The 20,642-nt window shown below is 33.6% G+C and overlaps 1 protein-coding gene across 1 annotated transcript; it reads left to right on the forward strand.

Annotated features, from left to right (window-relative positions):
* Positions 1-263: 263 nt before the first annotated feature.
* On the forward strand, positions 264-19,587 carry LOC133176267 (TWiK family of potassium channels protein 18-like). The gene is made up of 3 exons (XM_061311416.1): positions 264-288; positions 10,740-11,330; positions 17,857-19,587. Exons 2-3 carry the CDS (start codon positions 10,919-10,921, stop codon positions 18,663-18,665), a joined length of 1,221 nt encoding a protein of 406 aa, XP_061167400.1. The 5' UTR covers positions 264-288; positions 10,740-10,918; the 3' UTR covers positions 18,666-19,587.
* The last annotated feature ends 1,055 nt before the right edge of the window (positions 19,588-20,642 follow it).

Genomic DNA, 20,642 nt, shown 5'->3' on the forward strand with positions numbered 1-20,642 from the left:
TTTGGTGATAAATAGTTCTGAAGAAAAATAAATTCTTGAAGAAAAATATTTTTCTCTTAGGATGAATATGCCTCTTCTATGTTTAAAATCAAAATTGTTACGAAATTTTCAATATAAAGCACAGGTAAAGCCTTTTATTGATTGCCTAGCCTTACCCGTCGTTTGAAACCAAGGTGACAGGTTACGGTGGTTGGCAGATCAATAGGGGCCCGCGCGCATCGGAACGCACCGCAGTCAGCAGACGACAACACTTACAAACATCAGCAGCATCCGAAACTCGTCAACAAGGTAAGTTCTCACAAAATTTATCGTTTGTTACGAATTTAAGCCAAACATTTTAAAATTATCAAAAATCTTAAAGAATATATATTTTTAAAATTAATTTTAAATTACAGTGAATCGTAGGCAAACTGAACAGCAAGACTATGATTATTAATTTACACAGTATCGAATTCCAATGTTCATTAGAAAATTTATTCAGAGGTGCAATTTCTAACCCCCCCCCCCTCCTTTCATAAAAAGGTTTAAAAATGTTATAGCACTGATAATTTAGTTTGTTTTAAGGAAAATGGCATCTCAACCAAAATAGAAATATTTGCATATGTCTTTCTTCTGTCTAACTCATAATGATATCAAATTTTGCAACATGATATTTATTTTTCGAATTTACGATTTTCTTTTAGGAAATATTCATTAACTTGACAATGTTTAAAGTAAATTGACAATCCGGGGACGTAAGGATTCGCAATTTGCACAAACATGAATTTACTCGTTGTTTTTAAAATTCAAAGAAGAGATAATTGCAGTATGTTTTTGTTTAATGTTAACTTTAAAAGTCAATTGCCTCTCTGTGACGCCTTCATCGAAGTAAAGTTTTCTTGAATCAACTTCTTCGTTGATTCGTTCATTTTACTTTATGGAAAGTGGTACGTGCAATTAATAAAAACAATATGTATATTACCTGTAGAACATACTAAACGATATCAACCGGGATTTTATGCACATTAATGTTTTTTTCACCACCACCCCCCAACCCCCTCCAAAAAAAAAAAAAAAAAAAAAAAAAAAAAAAAAAAAAAAAATTGGAAATTTCACAAAGGTTTCGGTGTATTGATTTTTTTTTAAGGAAATAAGATATTTCTGGAGCATGCAAAACTGTGTTGTCTTTTTATTTAGTTTTAATTCATAATGAAATTGTATAGAATGAAATACAGTCTACAGAAGCCGGATGTTCACTGAAGCAGGACTTGTCTTACATAAATAATGATCAGCACAAGCAAATTTTAGTGACGTTTTGATGATATCACTTTATGCTCTTGAAATATATGTGTATTGAAGTGTCGCCAACGGAATAAAAGGGTGCCATTTTAAAAATGAATAATGTAAACGTAAAGTATTTCGCTGTATTCTTTTTTGTGCCTTTGGCGAGAAACAGCTAAGTGTCATGTTGTAAATTTTGAATTTACCGGGTGGCAGTAAATACAAAATTTACAACATGACAACTTGTAAATTTTGTATTTACTGCCACCCGGTAAATTCAAAATTTACAACATGACATAAGACCATCTTTAAAATATTGTTTAGTTGCCCTCTCCCGACCGACTGGGTAAAAATGGCCCGTCTCAAAAACTTTTTTAACCTCCAGAAAACATTATTTTTTTATGCATTCCGGATAATAGATTGTAATTTCAGCATGATGTTTAAATTTTCTGGGAAATAAAATTTCTCACCTACCTACCGACCCAATTTTTTCATCCTGAGTCAGGAGAGGGCAAACAAACATTGTTTTAAAGTTTGCCTACAAGTGCTTATTTTAATAATCAAGTATAATTATAAATGTATTAAGAAATTTAATCGAATAGTTTGCATCCATTTAATAAATAAATAAGATGATATGATAATATGTTCGACTCGTTATTAAAAACAGATACATGTTAATTCACAAATTATCATAATAGAACGTATCAAGACATGCAATACCATTAATTTACATGTTTTTACTTTATCATCAAGGGAGTTATACCCAGTCTTAAATATTAAGTGACAGTCATACACACAACATTTCGGAAACAATGTCTAATTTTTCCCACCGTTTGTGGCAAATTTTGAATAAGCATGGACAAGCTAGCTGATCAAGACGAATTGGTCTTGATTTTGACATAATGTGTATGTCTATTGTAAGTATGGCGAAATTTGGTCATAAAGTGGTTACAATAAATAATCACTGGCTGCTTCTATTGATGTCTGTAAGAACCGCTATGGAATTGGCCGTATCCTTGCGCATCTTTATTACGCAAGTCTCAAGTCTTTTTGATTATATCATGTCAAATACCTATTGAACAAAATATGTCCTAAGCCCCGTCGGTAAACAAAACCAGTTTTATGCAACGGAGAAAAGGTTTACCTTTATATATTTGAAACAAAAATGTTTAATGACTATATTGATATATATACAATGGGGATCCCATTACCTCAGGCTATTGACTTCCTTATAAATGTTCCAAATTCTCATTACCAATGTGCCGCTATCGTCGATACATTTTGAAAAACCAATATCGTCTTTCATTTTCAACACATCAGTAAATGTAACGATTGTCCGACCTGTAAATATTGAATGTTAGCTTTGTTTTTCCATTTTGAATTTGCAAATGTAGAAATACAAGGCAACATTAATTGTGTCCTTTGAAGCTTGTTTAATGACAAAATGAAAAATTCTCTTAGGAATTTTTTTTTCTCTAAATTTCGGTAAATATTTGCTAATATCAATAGACATACTTTGTTGTGTGTATTACACACAGGATCAATAACGTTAATCGTCATCTCTTCATTTCGTCGGGATCTTAAAGACAACTGTCACATTGTTATTTTTTTTTTTTATTTATCGCCACATAATAATAAACAATTTACAAAATGAGTAATATTTAAAGTTTAAATTTCAGCTTTCATCAACGATTTTTGTTAACTAAAGTCTGCATTTTCACACAGAAATCCAGTTTTTAAGTTACATGAGTCAATCACGTGACGTATTTCTATTCACGTGACGTATTTCTATCCGTTCCCGTTTGTGTACGGGAATGCGTAGATCTCAATCTTTTGAACATTTTCAGTCTTTTCTCTGAATTGTCTAAGCCAATTTATCTAATTTTGGTAAGTAGCATCTACTGATGAATGTGAAGATAACGAACGCTGATTTCAGAGGGGTGGGTAAAATCATCGAAAGTCATGCAATTTTTCAAAAACCTCAATATTCAAATTCTTTCTTAGTCCTAAAATTGTGTCTTTGTTCCCTGCATGGGTCCAGTATTCAGACCTCAGGATGGAGCTTAATTGGCCATACATTGTGAACACAATATAGTTACACTGGAAAATTTCTTTATTTACTCAAGCAGGCACTGTTAGAATGCTTAATGAGCACAAACCCTTTACTGGAATAGTGAAATTCATCTCCTCTTGGTCTAGGGATCAGGAGGCAGAGTAGAGCTAAATCTACCTTGCTCCTGTTCTTCTCTAAGACAATTTTATGCAAAGACAATGGACTTATTGTCCTCTCCTCATCATAAAATTCTTTCCGACCCCATCGCCTGAGAGACTGAGGATATGTGACCATCAAGACCCATGGGTTTCTTATTTTATCTAGTTTCAGTTATAGGATGCGAGACGATAATGGCCAACTAATATCGAAACAGTAAACTATATGAAAAGCAGGATAACTTCAGCTTTTTCATCGTCAACTTCCCTTATTTATGTAATAATATTTCAACATCACCTGCATGGGGTGTTTATGTCTCCCAACTGATTCGATACCCAAGAACATGCTCCGAGTACGATCAATTTTTAAACCAATGCAAGCTACTGACAAATAAATTGATGTTACAAGGATTTCAACAACCCCGTTGAAATTCAGCTTTTCGCAAATAATGACCTTGTTTAGTGAATACGACCTATCGTTGGGTCGTATTTTTTTCTGATATATTTCATACCCTTTTCAGGTCATTGCTTTTATACTTAATTTAATTACGGAGTACTTCGTCTACCTGATTATTTCATAAGGCTCAGGTTACAGGTGTGACGGGTCAACAGGGGATGTTTACTCCTCCTAGGCACCTGATCCCATCTCTGGTGTTTCCAGGGATCTTTTTACTTTGTTCACGATTCATTTTGCCTAGTGTATTTATGAGATTGATCACTTCATTTTCTTTACCTTTTACCTTGATAAATGTGGATCACAGGCATGGAAAATGAAATCTCAATTTGTTTCACAGGAAATTGCCTTTATTCCGGCGATAAACCCTCCTCATCAAAAAGAAACAAAAATGGCACTTCAGTGTTTGTCCAATCCAATTGAGGGCTTTACGCATTTTTGTGTTGATGTTGAGGCAGTGTGTGAAATGTTTGCTTTGCTATGCTAAGTTGATGTATTATAATTACGCAGAGGGAATATTGTGTTTCCATCAATCGAAAGAGTTTTAACATGTACCTATATTCACTGAGCGTTCCACCTTAGAGATTCATTATTGCACTGATTAATAAAAAGCAAGTTGAAAGTTGCATTAACTTTTGAAGCTCTACATAAAATGAAAATAGATTTGAATATTGAAAAAAGTATTCTTAATTAGGCATTTTATGCTTTGTGACACTAAACTCATTATATTTGAATTGGACAAAGCTGTGAGTAGTGATATTACATGTGTGTTTTCTTAAGACTAGTTTGTTCCATTTGTGAGGAAGGATTCCATTGGATTCTGAATTAACAGCCATTCTTAACATTCTCTATAACCAGTGATCACAAACTTTTTTGGCACGCATAGTGCCTATTTTTTTTTAAGCTGAAGTATATTACCATGGGTAAAGCTGACTTGTTTCCGAAAAAGTACAATATTAGAGAAAATGGTTGATTAAGCAAACTATCCCTGAATGTCAAAATATTAAATGTCAGTGGCGGATCCAAGATTCTTGAAAAGGGGGGAGGGGCAGTTGCGATCGGGGGGGGGGGGGCAGGAGCCACACCAAAAAATTAATTTATTAAATCTTATGTATATTTTGGGGCACAAAAGGGGGAGGGGCAGCCCCCCTGTCCCCCTCTAAACCCGCCAGTGAATGTTTTCAGAAAAACTATTGGTACATGCAATAGATGCTGATTAAAGCTTCCATTTTTGTTTATGGAAGCTGCCGTGTTTAAAATGTCTTTTGATTGGTCAATGACGCTTCTTCTGCCAACAAAAGAATATGGAAGGGTATCGTTACAGTTTCAAAAATGGTAAAAGTATGCAGTGCACACAATTAATTCATACTGAAACTCGAGAAATCAGTCAGGCATGCACTTAAGAATTAAAACTGTTCATTGTCTTCTTCATTCTCTTTTTGAAATATTCAATAGACCCTGCGTGTATCTATATCAAGACATGCAAGTGTTAGAGTAATGCTTTTAAACAAGCTTTAAGTGACCCGAGAGAATATAATGATAGAAGGATTTTCGAAAAGTCGCACTAACAGCACCAGGGTGTCTCAGTAATTTTATAGCTGCTTCCGTTAATGGAGAACTTATGACACGGAAGACAGATAACACTATTCCAGGATCAGAAGTTGGTTGTTAATATTGGCAATGTCGTGTCATTGTTTTATGTAGATCAGGTCATCGGAGTGGAAACTAATTATCAAAAATGTCGCACATGTATTCTTAATATGATCGATAGCATTATATATTGGCGGAAAACGAAAAAATAAAATCGAGAGTCAGATCACTAGCACTGTTCTGTGAATATCGATCCATATAAAAATTGAATATTTATGTAGAAATTGGATTTGAGGAAAAATTAATAAATGTAATGTTAATCAGTTGTTTATGAAACCATTATCCCTGGTTGTAATTCGTTACATTGAGTTATATAAAATCGTCTACTAATCTATTGGACATATCTAATAATCAATTAAACATGAATTATTTAACAGCTGTAAAAGATATTACAAAGACTGTGACGTCGATTGTCGCTGAAAGTCAATTGTTTTCGTTTTCTGTGCTGTTTGTGTAAAAAATTTTGATTGCCGAACGAATTTACACTTAATTATAAATAAAACATGTCACTATTTGATCTCTCTAGAACATATCAACCGTGGTATAAATTATCTCAAAATCCCCGGTAATTAAACATTACTTATGAAAATTTTGAATGATTTTCCTTTTTTTTTATACAATTTGTGGTCTGGGTGATCGTGTTTGCTCTCTTGCGAATGGATAGTACACTTTGCGGTGCCCTTGTTTTTGTTGAATAACAGACCTTTTGTCTTAAAAAGAGATATTCGTGAAGAAATTCAAGGAAATCATGGAACATGAATGTTGTAACAACGACAACCGCTAAAGACATTTTTTACTCAGCTGAAAACCATAAACCGTAAACCGTAGAAAATAAATGTAATTAAAAATCGTAAACTACAGTTATAGGGTTCTTAAAGTTTTCAGTTGAAACTATATTTTAAAACCCACAAAATATAGATATATATCCCATATAAAGTTGAATCTATATTTATTATAAAACAACGAAGAGAAGTTTTTGGTTTTAAATCATCAATATACAGCTAAAACAATTTGTTAACATTACATGTTTGTAAACAATTTAAATTTACACTATTGTAGTGTTTCAGTGATTAATAGCCTTAATACGACTAGGTATTCCATAAAATTGAATTGAGCGCAATATCCACAGGAGAGTCTTTCACATATATCTCTTTTAGTCGTTTATATGTCTTCTCTATTGGACCCCATATATTTTAAGTTGTGTTTAAATCTGGACTGTTGAGTGTAGAAACTACTGTAAACGTATTTATTGCCACAGGGTCATAATTCCGCGGAATCCCAATATCTGTTTTATCCGCGGGTAAAAAATTACGCGGATTCTTTACATGTCAAAAAAAAAAAGTATCCTACAGGTGATATAAACATGTATACATACGTGTGAAATAATGAAGTACTAGTACCTCATTCATTTAATGGAATTTCATCCCTAAAAACACTTTAAGTACGCTGTGATAAATTTTCGCGGAAAATGTCCGTGTTTAAAGCGTAAAAAATCCCACGCGGAAAAAAGTACGTGTACAGTATATTGCGTTTGAGAAATTGTCTTAAGCTTAGAAGGAATAATTGAAATGTGTCAGTACTATTTGTGCTAGTTTAGTATTTCTCAAAAACGATTAGTGTTTATCATTAAGTACAGTACTATAACTGAAAACAAGAGGCCCAAGGGCCTTGGATGGCTCTTCTGATAAACTGTACAACCTATCACTTCTATTTGAAGCCTCTAAGTATCCTGTATATTTAGATAAAGCCTTGAAATTCCAAAGGTAGGTCATCATGACCTACATTTTAGATGAAACACTCTGAGAACCCAAGATGATTCTAAGCCAATTAGTACCTGAGAGTAGGTCATGGTGACCTACTTATCACTTGTCATTCTCTTAGGACCCATGATGCATCAACTAAGTTTGATGATTCTAAGCCAATTAATACCTAAAATATTTTTAAAATCATAACCATAAAATTTCAAAAGTAGGTCACGGTGACCCACTTTTCAGTTGTCATACTCCAAGGACCCAAAATGCATCAACTGACAAAGTTTGATGATTCTAAGCCAGTTAGTACCCGAAATATTTCATTATAGTCACATAAATTGAAAAAGTAGGTCACGGTGACCTACTTTTCAGTCGACCTACTCCAAGGACCAAAGATGCATCAACTGTCAAATTTTGATGATTCTAAGCCAATTTGTACCCGAAATATTTAATTATAGTCATATAAATTGAAAAGTAGGTCACCTACTTTTCGGTTGACGTTTTTTGAGGACCCAAGATGCATCAACTTACAAAGTTTTATGATCATAGGCCTTAAAATGTCTAAATTATGCCTCTAAAACGCTTTGAAATCGAATGCCTGTAAAGTTCAAAATGTAGGTCACTCTGACCTTCTTTTTAATAAATTTGTTTTATGGCCCCAAGATGCATCATCTTACAAGATTTAATGATTCTAAACCACTCAGTATTCGAATTAATGACCTTAATTGTTTTGATAAAAATTAGCTATAAAATTCAAAAAGTAGGTCATGGTGACCTACTTTTTAGTTGACGTACTCCGAGGACCCAAGATACATCAACTGACAAATTTTGATGATCATTGGCCTTAAATTGTTCAAAATATGCCTCTAAATCATTTTGAAAAAGAATGGCCGCAAAATTTAAAAAAGTAGGTCACCGTGACCTACTTTTGAGTCAACATGATATGAGGTCCTAAGATACATCAACTGACAAGATTTGATGATCGTAGTCCTTATAGTAAACAAAATATCAACATTTTAATAAAATGTAATTTTTGGTCAACTTTGAAGTGACCTTGAGACTACGCCCTTTGCCCCAGGGTGATGCCTTGAACAATTTTTAATCTACAACATATCCTCATCCTTTTGTGTAAGTTTGGTGATAATCTGCCCAGTGGTTCTTGAAAAGATTTTTTAGCAACCAGTACTTTTGTTTCTATTTTCCTAATTATCTCCCCTTGTTTAAGGGTCACAACCTTAGTTTTAGTGTAAATTGGAGCCCTTGGGCCAAGGATACCCTGTGACAAATTTGACAATAATTGGCCAAGGGGTTCTTGAGTTATGGCCCATATTCTAGAAAGTTTACGCACACCGCACAAATGGCAATAGCATTAGCTCTTTGAGCCTTTGGCTCAGAAGAGCTAAAAAGATAAGATAGTTTCTCAAATGCAATGCTGTCTCCACACTTCCGTCACCGGAAAATAGTCCTGATATATAAATCTAAATGAAAATAAGACAACCGACCGCTGCTCAGAACAAGAAATGTGTGAAGGAATCCAGCTGGAACGGTGCTTATTTCCAAAAACGTTCTGTGGAAACTCCATTCACAGGAAGCCGAATGCATTAACTTGTTATTCGTGCAAAAAAGGGAGCAGCTAGGTACTAGAAAGTAGAATATCGATTATGACTATAAAAGCTTTCATAAAATTGCAAAATTCATCATATCTTATGGTTGTGTCTTTGTAAGGTACATATACAGCAATACATTTCTTTTGATAATGTGTATTTTTTAAATATGTTCACAAACATATGTAAAGTTGAAATTTTTTGTGCTTTACATGAATAAAAAAATTTTTAAAACATACTGTTCATTTGTTTGGAAAATAAACGAAAACTTTTTAAACTTTTATATAGTTTTTGATAATAGTTTTATGCTGTAACTTGTTTGGAATTGTTATGCATATAATATGTAAGTTATTGCCAAGAATCAAATCTTTTTGATTCGAGAACTTAGATTTTTCAAATCTAAAAATTAAGTCATTGCAAGCATTGAAATTTCTTCAATACAATTCAATTCAATTTACTTAGTTTATTAACAAATTAAGGGTCCTCAAGGGGCAACAAGAAAGTACATTGTAAACACTTATATATACATGTAGTTGTAATACAATATACATACACAGTTCTGAGCAAATTTAAGATTTGTTTGTCTATATGCATACATACATATATTTACTCTCACACATGTAAATATGTATGTACTTACTTTTATATAATTCATCATGATACAGTTCAAATGCCTGAAATTTTACTTATGGCAATGCCTTTTGTAAGAATCTATCAGGAGAGTTTAATATATCTAATTCTTCACAATTTAAGAGATATTTTCTATCATGCAAATTTGTGACATGATTTACTTTAGATGAGATTAATTTAAAAAGTTCCTCTCTTTCCTTTGTAAATTTACTACATTGAATAAGACATTGAATGTCCTCTATTTTCAATTTTTGCCTATTCTTTCTGTTTAAGTGCTATTACATTTGCCCAATTCTATGAGGAGACTTTTTCAGTGTTTATAACATATTATTTATCTATAGATTCTGGGGGTTTCGTTTTGATGCTGCTCTTCTATAGCCCTAAGATTTCATCCAAACATCTAATCTTTTTTCCAAACGTTAAAATTTGCATTTTGTTTTCAGAGAGTTAATAAAAAAGGCATTTTAAACCAGTTATATAGTGTACTAGTATACAAAAGACAAGGTAATCGATATGTATCTTAAAACCAATTTTCTACATACATGTATATCTTTTGTTCTCGCACCCCAGGAAGCTGGATCCGTCCGTATTGATGTTATTTCCAAATTTATTGGAATTTTATAGGTTGCCTTTTTTTAGTCCCTTGGCATGTCCAGAAATAGAAGTAGGAATTAATAGATCAGGTATTGGAAATACGAAATATTCATATTAAATGAAACATCCTGAATTAACTTGTATTTTTGTTTTATTAATGTTTATTTAGGAAATAGGTTCTGTGTTTATTAACATTCGCCCATTGCTTACTTATAACAAATATAGGCTGAGGGTTTATTTTTTGTTATATAATTCTCTACACAAGTTATATACGAGAAACCAACGTTTCCTAACTTTAACGTTTTTCCCCCTCAAGAGTCAATACTCTGTGATGTCTTAGACGTATCTTCAATATAGCCCAATCGTTGTATCACTACCTGGTTACGTACATCATACAATGATCGCGCGGCGAGGAGAAATAATTTCACTATATTGACAGTTCGGGTTGTCAACAGTCCGAGATCAATACACTTCTAGGACTGGAGTTGTTCGTTTGAATTATTCATACAATCGTTTCTACCTCTATGTAAAGTTTTGTAGAATCGATCTCTCTTTTAAAAATGTAAAAAAAAAAATCTATCGTTTCAGGTGCTCAATACGGAATTGTACCAGCAGCGCCATCTTGGTTTGTTAGAGAAGACAGGAAGATTTTTTCTAAAATAACTCACAAAAATATTATGAAATGTAAGAAATAGCAGAACGAAGAGGAAATTGGTAAATTTCATTGATACAAGTGCGACAGGATCTCATAAAACACAAACTTTGACATGGCAAAGAAGAAAGAAGGATGCTGTCGGAAATTCATGAAATTTCTCTTTTCTCACGTGGGACTATGTGTTTTGGTGGCCCTCTACTGCGTGGCGGGGGGATTTATATTTAGACACCTGGAACAAAACAACGAACAGCAAATCTGCTATGACTCTAGAAACGAATATGTTCCTATGGAGAACAAAACACTATCTCAGATGATCAGCGTGATGACGGAGAACGAAGGAAACGCCAACAAAGACGTCATGACGATCCAACTTCGGAGTATCCTCGAGACATTCAGAGATAATAGCATCGCTATTGGTTACGGGGGTGATATCTGTGGGGACTATGGCAAGGAAGGGGGTCCGCCGTACAAATGGTCTTTTCCTGGAGCCCTCTACTTCTCTGTCACTGTCATTTCTACTATAGGTGAGTCATCGCGTCAAATTAACCGTACGTGAGATATTTCACTGTATCAACGGTAGGCCACCTGATGTAAAGAAATGTATTTTTAATGAAAAAATAAATACCAGTGAGAAATACCTCAATATACATAAATTTTACAACCTGTTTCCTCGTCGCCCGCGTGGCGCAGTGGTTAGAGCGTCTGCTCTAGAGTCGCGAAGTAAGGAGTTGATCCTTACGTCGCGGGTTCGAATCCCACTGCGGGACGTGGAGACCGGTCCTTCGGATGAGACCGTATAAACCGAGGTCCCGTGTCGCAGTAGGTGCTGGCACGAAAAAGATCCCTCACTGCTCAATGGCCGTAAGTGCCGAGTATAGGACAAAATTTGCAGCTCTCCATCGGCAAGTGGTGGCGTCTCCATATGAGTGAAAAATTCTCGAGAGGGACGTTAAACAACATACAAACAAACAAACAAACCTGTTTCCTCATTTTATAAGTTATAAAGTTATTTTCTTTTTATCATATTAATACAAATTTGACATCACGGTGTTATTATACAAGAAAGTACGGTTTCAATACAAATCTGGCCCAGTATCTTTGTTTTAAACATGAAATTGTTGGGAGAAATTAAAACTCATGCTCTATAAATTGTTCAAATGCCATGTAATAAGATCATACAAATCGTTTTTCGTATATGACCTTCTAAATGCCAATTGTGACATCATGAACTTGTGCATTTCCTGTATTTCCCCTAAAAAGTTGCAGAAGACATCCATTTTCAGTGGAATTTTCTCTCGGACAATATCCTTAGTACACCACATGGATCGCCCACTAAGATTTAAAGATACTCGGTATGTGATTTATGAAATTTTTTTTACACAGCATATCTGAAAATTGAAGTGGGCGACTCTTGTGGGCACTATTTTCTTTAAAAAAAATAATAACCCCTTAAATGAGTCCTTTTGAGGCTTTTTTCTGTTAAAATATAGAAATGCAAGAAATGAGTGACGTCATATTTCCAGAACGGCCCTCCTCCATGTCATATTCTTTCCTGATGTATCACTTTCATATATCCAACTCATATTTGAGCGAATTTGAACACTTTTAAAAAAATAATTTAGGGCATAATAAGCAAAAACCGTACCTACTTCTTTAAAATACAAGTCCTATGTCGAATTTTCAATCAGTAATAAAAATTACTGTTCACCTTGCAAACAGAAACTGTGTATTTTAAAGCATTTTTCACAAAAATAGATATTTTCACAACATACGAAATAATATGCCGCTAATCTGGTTGACTAATTGTGGTTGAACTCACATCGTTTTTCACATTTGTTTTATTTAATCCACAACTTGGATTTCATTGAGAACAAGATTTTATTAAATATGGGGAGTTAATTCATTGTGGTGAGCTTCCTATGTTGAATGGTTTTTTGGTTTCTGGTTTTAAGACTACAAAATGTTTTTAATAAATTTTACATCAATTCAGGGACGTCCTTTCTGCAAAATTGTGTCAATGAGAATTCGGGTAAATGGGTTGAACACACTAGATTCGTTTCACAACTTTATTGGTAATTTTTGTTTTACTTCTTGTCCGCTTATTCAACTGCACGCCAATACAACTGTGTATGATTAAAACAAATGCATTTAGAAACAAATTTATGTCCGTTTACAGTCCACTGAATGCATTGCTACATACGCACATTAGTATACCAAAAAATAAAAAAAACAATGAAAAGTAGTATATCATTTGTTTTGATCATATTTTATTGACAATATGTCAAAGGGATTGGACACAAGTTCTAAAAACTTAGATAGTCCTCCCCCATACATAAAATCTTAATAGCTATACAGCATTTACAAAGATTTACAATTTACAATATAATACATGAACGTAGAAGAAACAAAAACAATAGTTATAATTGCTAAGGAATATCAATTGATATACTAGTAGTGATGATTATAATGACGACAATAACCATATTAAAATAGTTTCAAAAAGTAGTAAATACAAGTACATGTAAGTGTTAATTGAAACGACCAGTATCCTGAATAAATTTTTAAACAATACCAATTTTTTTTTCATTTTCCTGCAAAGATAATAATTCATCTCCCCATAGCAGTTTATGCACATTTAACATTTGCACGTAGTTGATTTATATTTTTTAAGCTGAAAAACACTACTTTTGTTTTACTTGGATTAAATTTTAATAGCCATTTTTTGGACCACTCATCCAGAATTTTTAAATCATGGTTTAGGTTATTTTCAATAAGGCGCACGTCACTTGAGCTTTCTTGTAAAGAGTTATCGTCAGCAAATAGTCTGCAAGCAAATATCATCATTCATGTATATTAGAAATAAAAGAGAACCTAGGACAGAGCCCTGGGGTACCCCAACATGCACGTTTTTCATGGAAGAAAATAAATTTTTATACATGACTTTTTGTTTTCTATTGATAAGGTAACTTTCCAACCATTCTAAAATATTACCTGAGATACCATACATTTTCAATTTATGAATCAATCCCCTAAGCCAAACTCTATCGAAAGCTGGAGTGTATTTCAAAAAGGTGGCAAAATGATAAAAATGCTTACCACCAAACGCTTTGTACCTCGAAGGCTGCACAATTATCAAATAAAGTTTGAAAGAGCGTTATTTTCTCGCCTTTTATGACAAATATGTAGGTCTTTAGTTTGGTGTTCAAATTTTGGCGCTTTTGGAATAAGCATTTGAAGTGTATTGCAATATAAGGTGGCAAAATTATAAAAATGCCTACCACCAAACACTGGGTACCTCGAAGGCTGCAGCACAATCATTAATTAAAGCCTGATAGGGAGTTATTTTCTCGCCCTTTATGACAAAATATTTACATTTCCAATGTCTTTGTCCGAGATAAAATTACAAACTGTAAAAATACTTTATTTCTGCATAAATCTACTGGTTCATCGAGAGGCGCGGTTAAAAAAAGTCACGTGCGGGGCGGGACAAATAGAGACAGAAGCGAGACTATTAGCACGGGAATTTGCAGAATCAGGAGCATGTAAATATAAGGAATAACTGTCAGATTTTTTGGATTCATGACGATGATCAATCGATTGGCTTGCGTGATAATTTTATGCATAAACGCCTTCGGCGTTTATGCAAATTATCACGCAAGCCACTCGATTGATCACATCATGAATCCAAAAAATTAGACAGTTATTCCTTAATTAGTCCTTAGTTTGGTGATCAGATTTTGGCGCATTTGGAATTAGCATTACTCCACCTTGATTTATTTAAGGAATTACTGTCTAGTTAGTAGAGAATGAGAGAGCATCAACGATAGTTGGAAACGTGGGATAATTTGCATAACGGGCGAAGCCCGTTATGCATAAATTATCCCACGTTTCCAACTATGTTGATGTCCCTGGCATACTCTACTAACTAGACAGTGATTCCTTATATTTCCATTTCATTTTGAAATAAAAATGTAAATTTAGATTTTAAAAATGTACACTAATAGATTTAAATTACACGAGGCCTCACATGTCAATTTCAATAGTCCCCGCCCACTGACGTCAAACACAAAGACAGCCGCACGAGAATTACATGCATATTAGGCCTCCTTAGAGTCAGACACAAAGACAGCCGCACGAGAATTGCATGCATATTAGGCTTTCTTCGCTTCTGACCTTTCGCTTGGCAAAATTTGCATTCCTTTAGAATGATCAAGAAATCAACTCTCCTAACTTTCAAAGAGTTATCACAGAGAAAACAAATAGAAATGGAAATATCTATAAATAATACAAGCAGTTCTGATGAACAGGAAGCTCAGAACGCATGTGCAAACTATCATGCACGAGGTAGAGCAGAAATGTTAAAAAAGCAAACATTTTATAAAATTAGAACTTTCCCTCTTAATTAAAACTTTTTGGAACTCATATGAGTTTTTTTTACTTTGGTAATGGGGGGAACTCATATGAGTTTTTTTTACTTTGGTAATGGGGAATCAAAAGGGCCTCATTTCCAAGGGAGATAATTAAGAAATAGTGAACATTTAAAAAATATTTCAAGAACCACTGGGGCTGAAAAAAAAACTTACAAGAAAGCTTCTTTATAAAGTGTAGATAAAAGTTGTTCCTTTTTAAATTATGGCCCCAGTGGTACCAATGGGACTATAATTGGGGATCAAAGTTTATCATAGGAATATGTAGAGAATAGCGTGAAAAAAACGTTCTCCTTAAGAACTGCAAAGCCATTGTTAATCATACCCAGTATTTATGTGTAAGCACCTGAGGTAGTGTAGATTTCATTTTGAAAAAAAAAATATGGCCCCTGAGACTAAGATTTGGGACCAAAATAGGGGATCAAAGTTTTGCATGGAAATATGTATGATTGTAAAAAAAAAAACAAACTCGAAAGTAGAAAAGAAAAAGTCATTGTCCTGGGGCTACAATAAAGATCAAAACTACAGGAACATGTAGTGTTTAAAAACAGCAGGGGCCACGATAAAACATGCGAATAGACAATCAAACCCCATGTATATAGTGTATATAAGTTTGTTCAAATGATGGCTTCTGGGGTTAGGGTTGGGATCAAAGGACCAAAGTAGGGAGAAAAAAATTACTGGGAAACATGTATGTGAAAACAAAAAAAGTTTCAAATATTTTATTGGAAAGCAGGGACGTAATATTGACACATATTTGCAGACATTCTTATTTAATGTAGATTATCAAGGTGCAGATTTAAACTTAACAGAAAAGACTCTATATTGTAAAAGACATGGACATCAATTTGATGATTTGATAACCACAATAAAGAATTACATTTTTTCTACATAAAGGTATTTATATTCCAAGAATAGAATGATGACTCGAGTGAGCGTTATGGCCCATGGCTCTTCTAGTTTCAATGCTATTATAAAATAAATGTATTAAGCTTTTAAAAAAATCTAGAAAGAGTAATTAATATATGATAAGCACAATATATTTCCATAAACTCCCAGTGCATACTTGTGGCTACATATCGTCAAGAGACAGTAACGATTTTGATCGTCGAAGCACTCACGGCGCATTGATTGAGCGCCTGCAACGCATACATTAATTCTTGATTGTATGTATTGTTCTTTGCGAGGAGACAACAGAAAAATCTATATATTGCTATGTATTAAAATAGTTTCACTATTTTGAAATTGATTTTTTAAAACAAAGAGGTCTTGGAAACACCGTTGAAAGTAAAGGTTTCAATATCGATCAACATTTTCATTTTTATTCCTTTTATGAAAGCCATCGATTGATGGTATTAGGCGCAATATTTTATATAAAAAAAGAATAATCAGGTGAAAATTTTCCAATTACGGTCCCTGTTTGTGTGTTAATCGATGATCGCATTGATTTATAAAATATTTAGTTACATCTTTGAATATATGGAGGGTAATAAATGTTTTAAAGTATAAGATATGGAATTTGTTTAACGAGTGGGACGGTTATATTTTCACTAGTCTAGTGCGAAATAAAAACATCCTGCCACACGAGTGAAAAAATATTCATATATAACAACAAAACATTGAAGTTTTTGTTAATTATTTTTCCTTCCGTATGTTATTGATATAACTCTTGTTATTTTTATAGCATGAAAATAACACGTCTGAAAATATCAATTTTATTCAATGAGGAAATAACGGATTTTTCACTGTTAAAAATGTTTATACATGTATTTACTAAAAGCCAAAAATATCACAGAGTAAAAGATTGATAACACACCTTGATTTTGAGTATTTTTTTTTTACCGTGTAGAAAAGTAATACTGTAAATAATATAATTTGAGATCCTAAATAATGATAATGTTCGTATTTCCGATAATTTGGTGAATGTTTAATCTCGATACCATCGATTTGGTCACAGATATTTTTTCACCTTCCTGTGCTAAGCATGCACTTTCTAAGTCGATCAATTGATTAATTTAAATTTCAACCCTTAATGGATCAGTATTCAAAGTAATTATTGAACCATTGAAAGCGATTCGATATACCTAGGACAAAGAATTAGATCAGGTGGTTAAGCCTCGTTCTCGATAAATGCAGCTGCAATCAAGAAGACTTAGTGTTTGTGTACTCAGTTCAGTCGACAAAGACCGTGTCATTTAGATTTCAGAGAACAGTTTTGCAAAATCACAACTTATGTAAGTTCTTAAAAGCAACTTTGATATACATAGGAAGGTTAATAAAATGTTAATGGCGTTTCTGTGGGTCAATCTTTTTACATCATAAAAAAAAATAATTGACTAATGATCTCAGTCAATAAAATTGCCATTCATTTAATATATTACAAAACCAAAAATTACCCCCCCCCCCCCAAAAAAAAAAAAGATTTAAAAAAATTATAGAAAAAGAAAGGTCCCACCAAATAAAAACAAAACACACATCCCCCCTTAAAAACTAAAGCAAAAATAAATAAAAATAAATAAATAAAATAAAATGAAAAATAAAAACCAAACCAAAACAACAACAAAGATTTAATTTTTTCCTTTAGGGTAAATTTTGCAATCTATCGTTCTTCCTTTATCTTCAGGTTATGGACATATCGCACCCAAGACGTTTTGGGGCCGGTTGGTGTGTATCGCATATGCCATGTTAGGGATACCATTGATGCTTCTTTGTCTGGCGAACATCGGGGAAGTGTTGGCTGATATTTTCAGGTTCATTTATTCAAAGATCTGCTGTTGTGGTTGTTGTCGAAAGAAGGACAAAACTAAGGTTGTCCAAATCAAACCCGTGGCTCAGGAACCCAACTGGAACAACGATAAATCCAAGATCATTACGGCTGCCCCACCAATGGGTACCAGCGATTTCAGCAAGATACCACCAAAGACACCGGACAGCGTGAAAGGAAGAAGTGATGATGGCAAGCCCGTTAAAATTATACCATTGGATATCAAGTCTTTCAATAAACAACAGGAGTTGGCCAACCGATCACAGCAGGTTAGAGGAGAGCCGATGATTATGGATGATGACAGCGATGACGAAGACGATGATTTGGATGAGAAGAAGATCACGGTTCCATTGACAGTTACAATGATTGTCATTGCCGGCTACATTTTGGGCGGTGCCATGTTATTCGGTTTATGGGAGACTTGGGACGAGCTTCAATCAGCATACTTCTGCTTCATCACGCTCAGTACCATCGGCTTTGGTGACGTAGTTCCGGGAACAGATTTCGACAACCCCCAGCAGACGGCGCAACTAATTCTGGGTGCGGTTTACGTGTTGTTTGGAATGGCGATTCTGTCCATGTGTTTTTCGTTGATGCAGGATGAAATCATAGCTAAGTGCAAGTGGGTTGGACAAAAATTGGGAATAATTGACAAAGACGATGACTAAAGAAATCTGTGTTGTTGTCCGAAAAGGGACGATGTTACTGCTGAAGAAATCCAATATATTTTTGGAGTATCTGAAAAACATGTTCTTTTGAATTCGTCAAAATAACGTTTCTTGCATTTTCGGAAAAAAAAATCTAAAACAAAACCTAAATTAGCACTGGAACACAGTACAAAGGTATTGAAATGCCTGCCTAAAAATAGATTTCAAAATGAAGAACTTTGGAGTGTTGAATGAGATATGTACATTAAAAGATGCAATAGATTTTATGTATCTGATTGCCTCAGATAGAAAGTAGAAGCTTGTATAATTTTAAATGCATGTGTACATTTTCATCTCTTCTATTTCACGGTTTGGATTCAATATATTTTTAAACCTTACTTACAACTTCATGTTGGCTTTTAAACATATTCACAATGCAACTGTCAAGTCATTAGTGTTTTGTTTATTGCTCGCAGTTTTAAAAGCATCTTCTTCATTCAAACATGTTTTGTATATTTTATAACTATAAAAAGTTGTCGAACGCTTTCAGAGGAGTAGCCATTCGAACATGGGTGTGGATACTGCTTTTAAATATCTTTGGATACTTACATCACGTGGCCACGGCCCCTGAGAGCGTTCAACCAATGAATGAAGAGAGGAACCTACCAAATAAGGTATTATATATCCGTCCGTGTTTTCCATTAGTTTAATATAGAACTTACAGAGTTTATATATAAAATTTTATGCATTTTATTTTATTTGAATCTATTATATTTATTGGCGATTTAAAGCTCTTGCTCTGATATGTAAGGTCTGTGTTTTTTGAGATCCCAGTTCATTTACGTCCTATGTACTTACTACTCATTTAGGATAAAAATCTCTATTTTCTTATAATGTTGTCTGTGATATGAATGTTTACAATAATAAATTAAGTTTCAACGTCTCTGTGTAGCTTTTGTGTGTTTCCAGACGGAAGTTTTTGTCTAATGACCTGGAGACTATATATAGTGTCCATAAGTGTATAATTAAATTTACTGGTATATAAAAATAGGGTTTTTTTTAAAAATTACTAGTATTTTTCTATACACCTATTTATGGCAATGGGGAAAAATCACAAGTTGTTTTGAATAAACACAGTTTCAATACTATGATTGTGCACGGTGGTACTTGAGCGCTAGAAGTTTGAATTAATACGCTAAAAAAGAGTTCCAAATACTTGATACAGAGTTTTATTAGTTAAGTCTTTTAGATGAATTTAAATCGATTCAGATAGTTATTAAACAAGTTTCATACACCATGGTTTAGATTTTCCGTGCGTATAATGATGTTGCAGAAATTTTTAATAATTCTGAGTCGATATCATTCTGTAGGTATAGTGGGACTAAATCAAAAGAGTTTCAAGATAGGTACATGTACTTAGAATATATCAACTCAAAACGATTTACACTTGATATACATTAGCTCTGAGAATGTCTTGTAGCATATTTAATGCTTAGCACTGGACCAGTGCGGCACAAGATCCTATCTAAACTATTTATCTACTTTCATAAATAAACTTTAAAGTTTAAGTTGGACCATGTAAATTACTTCACTTGACCTTAAGTGACTTTTTATTCGGGTCAACCTTCCTCTTACCCTCCGAAGATGCATGAACTATTGTTGGAAATTACATGGCCACATATTGCAATTAATTTCATAAGCCCATTACCCTAATTGTCAAAGCCTATTTTATCAATAAAACCTAATCAAATCTGACATCTTTGAGATAACACATTCCCAATTTAAACAAACCTCCAGGCTAAATGTATAATTCAACACCCTCTGCATAAAAAATACATTGAAATCTCTCCTATGCAAACAAACTCAAGGGAAAAAACTGGTGAATAAAAAAAGATATTCATCAAGATAGGTCGAGGACACTTAAATTCACTTTCACTGGAGGCCACTAATATTCATATTCCTGAAAGCTATTAAGGTTCCAAAGAATGAAATTGCCAG

The sequence above is a fragment of the Saccostrea echinata genome, unplaced genomic scaffold, assembly GCF_033153115.1.
Source record: "Saccostrea echinata isolate AGI-Se365-2 ecotype Australia unplaced genomic scaffold, CSIRO_AGI_Sech_v1 ptg000002l, whole genome shotgun sequence".
In the NCBI taxonomy this organism is placed as follows: Eukaryota; Metazoa; Mollusca; class Bivalvia; order Ostreida; family Ostreidae; genus Saccostrea; species Saccostrea echinata.

Excerpts from the sequence above, each read along its gene's own strand:
- LOC133176267 (XM_061311416.1), top strand. The coding sequence starts at position 10,919 with ATGGCAAAGAAGAAAGAAGGATGCTGTCGGAAATTCATGAAATTTCTC. Across the intron at positions 11,331-17,856 it reads CACTGTCATTTCTACTATAG|GTTATGGACATATCGCACCC; the intron begins GTGAGTCATCGC and ends CTTTATCTTCAG.